This window comes from Littorina saxatilis, linkage group LG5 (assembly GCF_037325665.1).
Source record: "Littorina saxatilis isolate snail1 linkage group LG5, US_GU_Lsax_2.0, whole genome shotgun sequence".
NCBI lineage: Eukaryota > Metazoa > Mollusca > Gastropoda > Littorinimorpha > Littorinidae > Littorina > Littorina saxatilis.
This window is the reverse complement of record NC_090249.1, coordinates 17,832,764-17,844,086: the sequence shown is the minus strand read 5'-3', so window position 1 is coordinate 17,844,086 and position 11,323 is coordinate 17,832,764. Positions and strand designations below refer to the sequence as shown.

Genomic DNA, 11,323 nt, shown 5'->3' with positions numbered 1-11,323 from the left:
TAGTACGGTGGAACCTCCCTTTTAAGACCTTCAGAAATATGAGAAAATTTTATTTATTAAGGAGATTTCTATAGCGCATAACTAAAAGCACTATGCGCTTAAAATCAGGTCCTAAAAAGGAGGGAGTCTCAAAATGGGGGTAAATTTATAATGGTTATCAACAGAAAGTCTAAGAAAACAGGGTCCTAAAATGGAGGAAGTCTTAAATTGGGGGGGGGGGGGGGGTCTTAAAAGGGGGGTTCCACTGTATCTATCTACGGCTTCAGAATGAAATACGCAGTAACTGATATCTCCCTTGTTTATATGAAGTCTTATATCGCGCGCGTATCTCCAGACTCGGACTCAAGGCGCAGGGATCTATTTATGACGTGTGAGATGGAATTTTTTACACAATACATCACGCATTCACATCGACCAGCAGATCGCAGCCATTTCGGCGCATATCCTACTTTTCACGGCCTATTATTCCAAGTCACACGGGTATTTTGGTGGACATTTTTTTTATCTATGCCTATACAATTTTGCCAGGAAAGACCCTTTTGTCAATCGTGGGATCTTTAACGTGCACACCCCAATGTAGTGTACACTAATCTACCTGATCTAATGCATCCCAAAGCCCGAGTAAAATGATGCAAGCTTTTCAATATAGACTGCCTGTGGTGTATAGTTAGTAGCTTTGAACAGCCTTTTCATATTAAAAACAAAACAACAGACAGAACCATTGAGCAGTGAGTGTGTTCATCCCCAAGGCCTACCATTATGCGCACGATAAAGAACCCAAGTTCACAGCAAAAATCTCAGAGCTTGGAAGCATAAATACACGCATGCAGGAAAAAGAGGGAAAAAATGGCCCGAATTTCTATGAGGGTAGCCTCACAGAACTATATGGAAATCTTATTATCCTAAGGCGTCCGCCCAGTGAGCGGGAGGTCGTGGGTTCGAACCCCGGCCGGGTCATACCTAATACTTTAAAATTGGCAATCTAGTGGCTGCTCCGCCTGGCGTCTGGCATTATGGGGTTAGTGCTAGGACTGGTTGGTCCGGTGTCAGAATAATGTGACTGGGTGAGACATGAAGCCTGTGCTGCGACTTCTGTCTTGTGTGTGGCGCACGTTATATGTCAAAGCAGCACCGCCCTGATATGGCCCTTCGTGGTCGGCTGGGCGTTAAGCAAACAAACAAACAAACAAACAAACAAACAAACACAATTATCTTATCCTTATCCTTATCTGCTTCAGTCCCCCCGTCCTTCCCTACTTACTGGCTGACTTTTTAAAAGTTCCTTTGTACGGAACTTCTTAATCTTATACACATTTTGAAGGATCAGGCACAATTAACAATTCGAAAACTGCTCATACTATCAATACAAGTTAGGGAAATCGGTTTGGTCGTCATTCCATATTTGTGTGTATATCTGGTTTGTTTTGATATAAAGTGGAACCTCCCCTTAAAGCCTCCCAAAAGTCTGGTCTTAAAAGGGAAGGGAGTCTTGCGATAGAGATATATTTGCAAATGTTATAAACAGCAAAAAGTAAACAAGTACAAAGAAAGTAAATTTTAATCTTACTGTGCGGGGCCTAAGAAGGAGGAGAGAGGGGGGGGGGGGGCGTTCCACTGTGTATACATTTAATTAATGATGCACATATATATCTATTTATTTTACCATTCAGATCACGAATGCACCAAACAAATCTGATCAAGGACCGACGTTACCGACTGCGGAAGTACAAGCAGTGTTTCGTCGGACGGGACGCCATTGATTGGCTTGTGAGAATGTGTCATGCGCAGTCACGGGGAGAGGCTGTCATGTCCCTCCGCATTCTGCAAGAATACGGCATGCTGCGCCATGGTAACCACTTATATGTTTGATAAAAAGTCAAGAGACAAATTTCTATGTTTATGTAAAACTCCAGATTACCGAATGATTAAACACAACGTTATTTCTGTTCAACCAACTGCGTGACTGGGTGCACACCATCTTTCCTGTGAATAGATGCTCTATGGTGTGTCCTAGGTGTTCCAGAAAAGAAACTCGATTAACCAACCCGGCAGTATAATATCCTTTCATGCTAATCATTTCTCAAGATCTACACCCTAACATTCTCCACGCCAAAATACGAGTTAATGACTCGGGCCGTGACACTGATGGCTCATTGGAATCGAAAAACAAATCCGATTTATCCGTGGAACGTGTGTTAATGACAATACAAAACATTCACAGTACTTCAACCTGTTTGTCTTTAAAGTGAACGCACAAGCAATCAATAGTAAAGAAAACGTAGACTTACTTTAGACGTTGCTTGCTCTCAAAGATACTTGGAATCGTAGGATGATACTTTAAGATTTCTTGGAATCGTATTTTAATAATTGTGTGCGTGTTTTCCTCCTAGTGACGGACGATCACGTGGTGAAAGACCAGACCCTGTTCTACCGTTTTTCTCGTGATGACGACAGCTATCTACTCCACTCTGACCTTACAGCTTTCTACCGCGGTTTGGACGTATTCAACAAGTGAGTAGCTTACATTGGTTTGGGCTAATATTGATACACTTCAGCTTTATCTCTCACAAAGTGTGTGGATTCTACTCATCGGATGGCTTCAGTTTGAGCTTTGTATTCTTGTATAACTGAGTGAGAGCGTTTGTTTGTTTCTTGTTTTTTTAATTTAATTTGATTTATTATTATATGATTTCAGGATCAAAGATTCTAGCATCAGGCGCGAGTTCTACCATAGAGGCCACCTGTACCAAGACGCTTTCTACGGCAATGACTTGGTTGACTGCCTCACGGCGCGTGACGACACAGTGGAGCGCGCTGACGTCATTGCGCACTGTCGAGAGCTGCTCGAGTTTGACATCATCCGGCATGGTAGGTCCTTCTATGGTGGAAAGCATTAAAGACCTGATTGTGGAACGCTAGGTGTCCACTGATTCTATATTCAGCATTATGTGTAAAGAATGCATTCTTGCTCGCTCGCTCGCTCACTAACAATGCATCCACACACTGACACACACACACTGACACACACACACACACACACACACGCGCGCGCGCGCGCGCGCGCACACACAAAGGCATGCAGACATGCTTGCTCGCTCGCTCTCTAACATGCATGCACACACACACACACACACACACACACACACACACACACACACACACACACACACCTTGACACGTTCAATCAACCAAAACATCAGTCTCGAAGGGGACTAAATTTCAACGCTGAACATTAAAAAGAAATCTTTACCCAACATAAAATGCATTCTACGTATAATTATAATACGTAACAAAGCATTGAAGACCTGGTTATGGGGCGCCATGATTCTATATTCAGCATTCTATGTATATAATGCATTATATGCGCATACATTGCACTCAAATGCTCATAGAATGCATTCAATGTATAGAATGCTTAACATCACTGTCATCAGTAGAACAAAAAGGACACTAGCCTCCCCTTGCTGATTGTTTAGCAAAGGAACTTAGATGTGTGTTTCTCTTTTCTTCATATATTTATTTTGGGGTAGGGGTGGTGTGGGGTCTGGTACGATGTGCTCAGGATTGCACCCTACTTCTGGGAGCTGATTTGAGGACATGTTGACAATACCCCCCCCCCCCGCCACCCCCCCCCCCCCCCCCACCCGCTCTACACACAGATGCACACACATGTTTTGCCGTCCACCTGATGCATTGGATTCACGTGCATCTAATGACAATAATACCTGAACATCAAAAACCTTTTTCGTTTTTTTTAGCTTCGACTAAATCAGTGCTGTCAGTGCTGCAAAGTCGCAACATAGGCTACACTATAGCAGGGTTGTCATTTTTGTTGGTGGTGGTGTTGGGGCTGCGACGATGACCACCATCGGACGACAGTAACAACGACGACAACTGCATCTCAATGGAAATAAAACAGAAATCAAATCTGCTCACAAGATGATTTGTGCATGGTTGCAGTGACGGACGACTACCACTTCAGTGACGACCGACTGATGTACCAGTTCCACGTGGACTACGAGAGGCCGTGCCTGCTGTCGGACGTGCTGAACCAGCCCTCCCCGTCCGACACTGACGCCGCACACCACACCGCCGCACGCACTTCTACTTCTATTCGCCAAGGTACAATTTATTTCAACTCACCAATGTGTGCCTATGACTATGATTTCACAAGCTCTCTCTGTTTGTTTGTGTGTGCACTGGTACGATGTGACAAAAAGTTTAAGTGAATTGACTGAACATCGACATTTCATCAAAAAGCAATAATGATTACTGGCTCTTTGTGTCGATATCTTTTCGTTTATCGACCAGAAGTTTCCTGGTAATGAATAAAATAGAGATTTAACGTCCTCAGTGGCACCTGTGGTTAATTCGGGACATGGTTTGTTGAAACGCTGCGCGGCCATTTTTATACACACTGACGTCTTGAATTATCCGGCTTCGACTGAATTTCTTGTAGTTTTGCTACAGCTATACATATGTTTGCGGCGCCAGTGCCCCAATGAACACATTTAGTTGTGAGGATAGCAAAACAAAAACAAAAACAACAAAAACAACAAGAAAAACAACAACAACAACAACAACAACAACGAAACTAACAAACAAAGCATTGTTATCAGAATCATCTAATCCCTTCTCTATTTTCATTGACAGCATCTAGCAGCGTGGATCATCCCGACACTCTGGTAGGATCAGAGGGAAGCAGTGTAGACACGCACAGCATGCTGGGACACTCACCCAACGACAGCGCCAACGCTAATCATGCTGGCACCACCATCAGCGGCAACGACAACGACAGAGGTGACCGAGACGATGGGTCGTTGTCGTTAATGGCTGAGAAGGAAAATATCGGTGACGTTCAGGTGTCCATGGTAAAAAGAGTCGTCAAGGTAAGAAAAGTAATGAACATTTTTTTTGTTTGAAGCGTATTGATTTGTTTATCGTATTATGTAGCTCTGTCTGTCTGTCTGTCTGTCTGTATGTCGGCTGTGCTTATGTGTGTGTGTGTGTGTGTATGTGTGTATGTGTGTGTGTGTGCTCGTGCGCGTTCCTGCGTACATAAATATCTGCAGTTTGCATGCAGTGTGTGATTGTGACTATCCATGTGTGTGTATGTTTCTCAGTTGGACAGTGCCGCGCGTGTGTGTGTGTGTGTGTGTGCGTGCGTGCGTGCGTGCGTGCGTGCGTCCGTGCGTCCGTGCGTCCGTGCGTGGGTGCCTACGTGTGTGTGTGTTTGTACGCATTTGCAGTTCAAATCAGTTTTGGTTTTTGTTTGTACAGCTACAGCAGGACGAGGTGGGGTACGGGTTTGTGCTAAGAGGGGCAGGCCCTTGTTACGTTCACACTGTAGACCCTCTTGGTCCCGCCGCGGCAGCTGGGCTAAAGGTGAGATCTCTGTTTCTTCAATTGATTACAGTGGAACTCCCCTTTGGAGACCTCCAAAATGTAAGAAAATCAGGTCGTAAAAAGGCAGGGAGTTTTAAAATGGAGATATATTTTCAGAGGTTATGAACAGAAAATCTGAAAAAGCAAGATATAAAATTGGGGGGGGGGGGGGGGGTCTTATAAAAGGGTTTCATTGTATCAGTGATGCACATTAATGGAATGCGTTTATTGTGAACTGGGGTACAACAATACTTCGGTTATAGTGAATTGAAATGTGTGTTTTGGGCAGTCGCACTCAAAACAGTTATTGGGTCAAGATTTCTTTTTAATTTTCAGCGTTGAAATTTAGCCCCCGTCGAGACTGATGTTTTGGTTGAATGAACGTGTCAAGGGGTGTGTGTGTGTGTGTGTGTGAATGTGTGTGTCACTGTGTGTGTGTGTGTGTGTGTGTGCATGCATGTTAGAGAGCGAGCGAGCAAGCATGTCTGCATGCATGCCTGTGCCGTGTGTGCTTGCGTGACGGTGCGTGCGTGCGCGCGCGCATGTGTGTGTGTGTGCCGGTGTGTGAGTGTGCATGCATTGTTAGTGAACGAGCGAGCGAGCAAGCATACATGCATACCTTTGTGCGTGCGTGCACGTGTGTGTGTGTGTGTACATATGTATCAGTGTGTGCATCTCAGTGTATATGTGTGTGTGTTTGCATGTGTAGGCCTATCTCTGTGTGTCTAACTCTTTGTGCACGCATGTGTGCTTGCATGGATACTAGGCGTGTCTGAATTCCTTTCAGTATGTATGTTATAGTCTCTCAGTGTGTGTAGTGTGTAGGTGTGTATGCTTGCACGCTTGTGCATATTTAGTTATCATGAAGTCATTAGCATAAACTCATGTGCGTCTGTTTGACTGTGCCACAGGAAGGTCAGTACGTGCTAGCAGTGGCCGGAGAGACGGTGAGGCAGCATGACCACAGACACGTGGGACGCCTGGTCATGACCCACACTGGTCTGCTGACCCTTGTTGTCCTCGCTAAAACAATCCCTGACCACTGAGCACCTCGCCTCTTGCCCGGCTACACAACGAGTGACAGTACTGCAGTCAGAGCCCCAAGGATAGTTGCCCTTTATAGGGATTTCCTCAGTGCCTTGAAGAAGAAGAAGAAGACGCTCTCATGCACGAGAATGTTGACATTTATATTGGATGTGATGGTAAAGAGTATACTGACCACTGAACATCTTGCTGGTTGCCTCTACAGTAAGCACCAAAAGGATGAACGGACGTGTTTTTTTTTGTCCAGCTAGGAAATGAGTGGCAGTACTGCAGTGAAAGCCCAAGCTCTTATGACCAAAAGAATGTCTACATATTTACATTGATAGTAATGGCAAAGAGTACTATGCGTATTTTAGAACAAAAACACGCTTCCACTTGCATGATGAGTCGACATTTACATTGATTGTAATGGCAAAAAATACTATGCATAAGTTTGAACGAAAACACCCGCTTGCACCTGTATAAAGAGTGACAGAGGTGTGTTGAGACAATGAGGTGGTATATACAGTAGGCCCCACTGTTTAGAAAGTCATAGACATTCACACAGAGATGTCAATATAATTATATCCCCGCTGCAACAAGACAGGGAAAGCACTACAGTGGGACATGTGATGAGGGGGCACCCTTGGGACCAGCCAAAAGTGTCCCATCATTGCAGGTGGCCTGTCATGTCGTGTCATTTTGGTCAAGATAATGGACAAAGGGACAACAGGTGTCCTTTCAAGGGAGGTGTCCTCATTAGAGGAGCCTTGCATCACAGGTAAAATGCCCAACCCTGAACGTTGAACGATGTCATGGGATAGGATAACGACAGCCACGAAAATACTCATATTCATTGTAACTATATGTCCGGATAGAAATAAGCCACCTGTTTTTACATAAATTGCCACGTCAATACATGTACTTGCAGGTAGATATAAACCATTTTCTGCACTGTAAGCCCAAAACGGATACATGTCTTTGCTCATGATAATGTAAATAGTATAGAGGAAGGTTGTTTACATGTTTACAAATGTTAACCGGTGTTTTCAACCGTGTTCTGAAAGATGAAAAAATGGCCTTAGAGGTAATGAATGTGTGTCCTGAGTATAATAACTGTTACATGTACTACCTTGACGAAATCAACACTTATATCTTTATTGTCAATTCAAGGAACCGGTCCAAAATAGCTGATGGATTAGTCTTTTGAACTGTGATTGACTAAGTGCCAGCAGCTAGCCAAGAAAGAGATATATTGACAACAAAATAAATTCAGCAATGAGCCAATAACGTCTGTATTAGACAGTTGCATGGATGTTGAACATATGTATATTGTTGGGTTTTTTTTTTTTTGGGGGGGGGGGGGGGGGGGGGGGGGGTTAAATACATATTTATCCAACAGTCCGAATTACAATAGAAAGGGCAAGATGAAGAAACACAAAAGCACGAGGCTCAAATAAGTGCTACCAAAATGAAACAGAAACGTCTCTGGCGAACGTTTTAAACAGTAGAAGACAGTATAAGCATCTATCTATATATATATACGACTAGTGTCTGTGTGTCTGTGTGTCTGTTCGCGATGCACGGCCAAAGTTCTCGGTCGATCTTTTTCAAATTTGCAGACCGTATTCAGCTACATCCCGGACACAACCTCATCGATGAGATATTTCAACACGTGCATGCTCTCAGCGCGCAGCGCTGAACCGATTTTTTTTTTTTCTGTAGATCCATTCCCAGTAACTCTTCCTTATCTTCTCCAGTGTTTTGTTTTGCGCGTTTATCTCCCTTCCTTCGTGTGGCGTCAATCCATATTCCCGTTACTACGTTACTATTTTTAGAAGGTCACTGCACGTTACTATTTTTAGATCTCCCTTCCTTCGTGTGGCGTCAATCCATATTCCCGTTACTACGTTACTATTTTAAGAAGGTCACTGCACGTTACTATTTTTAGATCTCCCTTCCTTCGCGCGCCGGCGAAGCCGGCGTACACCCAGCGCAGCCTGGTATTCGGCTCTACATCTTCCCGGCAAAGCCGGTACCCGGCGAAGCGGGTAATCATCTAGTAATCTATATATATATACGGCTTGTGTCTGTGTGTGTGTGTGTGTTCGCGATGCACGGCCAAAGTTCTCGATGGATCTGCTTCAAATTTGGTGGGCATATTCAGGTAGACCCTGGACACAACCTGGTCGATGAGAATTTTCAACACGTGCTCTCAGCGCGCAGCGCTGAACCGATTTTGGTTTTTCTGTTCATCTTCCCAGATCCATTCCCAGTAACTCTTCCTTATCTTCTCCAGTGTTTTGCGTTTATCTCCCTTCCTTCGTGTGGCGTCAATCCATATTCCCGTTACTAATTTTAGAAGGTCACTGTCCACAACGCTTTCATCCCGGCGAAGCCGGATATTCCCGTTACTGATTTTTAGAAGGTCACTGTCCACAACGCTTTCATCCCCGCGAAGCCGGGTATTCCTCATCTTGAACACACGGCCAGTACAACTGGCCTTGACACGGAACGATTAAAGGGGGGCAATCTCAGTCATCTGAAAGAGGGAAATCCAAACACAATCCGCCTTGTTCGATTTTATGGGCTTGGACGATAGAGAAAAATAAGAAAAGCAAAAGCTGGAGTCCAGTCTGGACGAAACTGCTATCAAGAACGCAGAATTGATTTTTTCTGAGTTTTTTTTTTAGCCGTAAGCGCCATTTCTCATTTCGAATTTCTCATAACTGATGTTCACAATGCGGCCGCAGTGAAACCAACAAAGGGGCCTCACGCTGGAAGAGTTTCCTGCTCCGATAAACATGGCGCTTACGGCTAAAAAAAACTCAGAAAAAATCAATTCTGCATTCAGTTATTCCCTTAGTAGCAGAAAACATTTTTTTGAACATTGTCAAATATACGTCAGGGCTAAATAGTCTCGGATGCTGTTTTACTTCACAGTTATCAGTTTTTCTTCACAGTTATCAGTTTTTCAAGGTTGTCAGTTTGAATATCAGAATAACTTGACTATCACACACTTGAATGTTGTCCAAGAGCTTCAAGGCATAGTCACTGATGTCATTACTTCAGTTATTGTCAAGATTGTGGGTCATGAGAACTTAATTAAAATATTAATAGTTCAATTTATGATAATAATAAAATTGAACAGCAACAAAAAAATATGAAAAAAGTTATGTGTATAGTACTTGTCTTACATTATAATAGTCCTGATTTTGTGATAAATCCCCAATTTGCAAGTGCTCTACACAAGGCTAGATGTTGTTAGAGGTCAAGGAGGTCAAATATCACGTAAAGGCGCATCGGTGGCTGGCAGAGGAACCTCCGATTGGGCCACCAGAAGTAGAGGTGAAAGGAGAGGCTGGTGCAGCGGGGTGCCCGAGCCTCAGATGGATAGTTGGCGATGCAGCAAGGCCATTGATATCAGCGTGAACTTGTTATCAGCCGGTGCCGTTATCGGGTTACAGCCGTAGCCCTTTCGCCGTGGCCTTTGCCGAGCTAGCACTGTAAAGGCAATGTCAGACGCACAACACAAAACAGTGTTTTCTTTCAAAACAAACACAAAACAGCGTGTTTCCTGTGGGACATCCCCAAAAACGCGTTTCAGAAAACGTTTCGCGTTTTCGCATCGTGTTTTGGGTTTTAGAGCATGCTCTAAAATCTGAAAACACGTTTTGGTAGTCAGCCAATGAACGCGGACGATCAACTCACGTGACGCGGTTTCCGGCACCACGGAGATAGAAAAAAAATGGCCGACTCAGATGTGGTTCCGATTCAGGGTAGTATCGGACCCATGAATCCAAACTGTCTATGGAGCCTGTCACGGTTGAAGAGTGGCAATGTCAGTATGCCTCTCACTACAAATTCCCACCAACCAATAAAAAGTTGATAGAATAGGCCACGGTCAAAAGATCGTGTAGGTTACCTAGCTCAAAGTTAAGCTAGGATAGCAACTGATCAAAAGATCAGACAAAGGCTCAACAGCCTAAGTACCAGTCTGTCAACATATCATATCATATCATATCATAATATCAGTGGGCGCTGCCAGCCGTGTTGTTTACAAACCCAAACACAGCGCGGTAGCTGGACGGGTCAAGCTGACACTGACCGTATCAGTGGGCGCTGCCAGCCGTGTTGTTTACAAACCCAAACACAGCGCGGTAGCTGGACGGGTCAAGCTGACATGTGCACTGACCGATGGTTCTGTGAAAACATGCACCGCGCTTCATCTGTGTGTTTCGCGTGTGACATCCCCTCTTTAAAAACATGTTTCCCCGACGTTTTGAGATGGTGTTTTTGTCGAAAACATGGTTTTGTGTTGTGCGTCTGTCTCCGCCTTAAGTCAGATGCTGACCACCGGTTCGCGGCGCCACAGGATCATGTTTCAGCGTTCCTTTTCGTGTTGGTATCAAGTTACCGTGCCCTGGCCAAGAACACTAGCATTGAAGAAGGGAGAGAAAAGTTCTACCTCCCCATCTTCGGTTTATGTAAACGACTAGGGCTCCTTGCATTAGGAAGTATTCGGATTCTAAATGTTTATTATTATTATCACTAGCAATACTCGTGCTCCTCACGGGATGTAACAAATGTTTTATGATTTTCATTAATCACTGATGGTGTGGATATTAAAGTGTCTATGCGAATCCATACCATGATTAATTGCTATTATTGTTGCAATGGTCGACTTATCTTCTCTGAATCATGACTGATTTATTACTGTATTCATATAGATCTTCAAAGCGATGGTGATTGGAGTAGATTAGCTCCCCTGATCAGCGAAGCCTTATAACTATCAGTCATATAACCACAAATATGATGGTTAAAACCCTTATAACTTTGGAACCAGCCAACCATTTTTTTTTAATGAAATTAAACATGAAGACGCAGCACATTAGTGATAATGTGCTGCGTCTTC

General features: G+C 44.0%; 1 protein-coding gene across 1 annotated transcript in view; it reads left to right on the top strand.

Moving 5' to 3' along the window:
* LOC138966450 (DEP domain-containing mTOR-interacting protein-like) overlaps positions 1 to 7,748 on the top strand; it is an 11,891-nt gene extending 4,143 nt beyond the window's left edge. Inside the window, exons 2-8 of the mRNA XM_070338698.1 lie at positions 1,671 to 1,849; positions 2,391 to 2,511; positions 2,696 to 2,868; positions 3,961 to 4,122; positions 4,654 to 4,889; positions 5,281 to 5,385; positions 6,297 to 7,748. Of these exons, the coding sequence (XP_070194799.1) occupies positions 1,671 to 1,849; positions 2,391 to 2,511; positions 2,696 to 2,868; positions 3,961 to 4,122; positions 4,654 to 4,889; positions 5,281 to 5,385; positions 6,297 to 6,431 (1,111 nt within the window). The 3' untranslated portion in view covers positions 6,432 to 7,748. The remainder of the gene's footprint in view (positions 1 to 1,670; positions 1,850 to 2,390; positions 2,512 to 2,695; positions 2,869 to 3,960; positions 4,123 to 4,653; positions 4,890 to 5,280; positions 5,386 to 6,296) is intronic.
* The last annotated feature ends 3,575 nt before the right edge of the window (positions 7,749 to 11,323 follow it).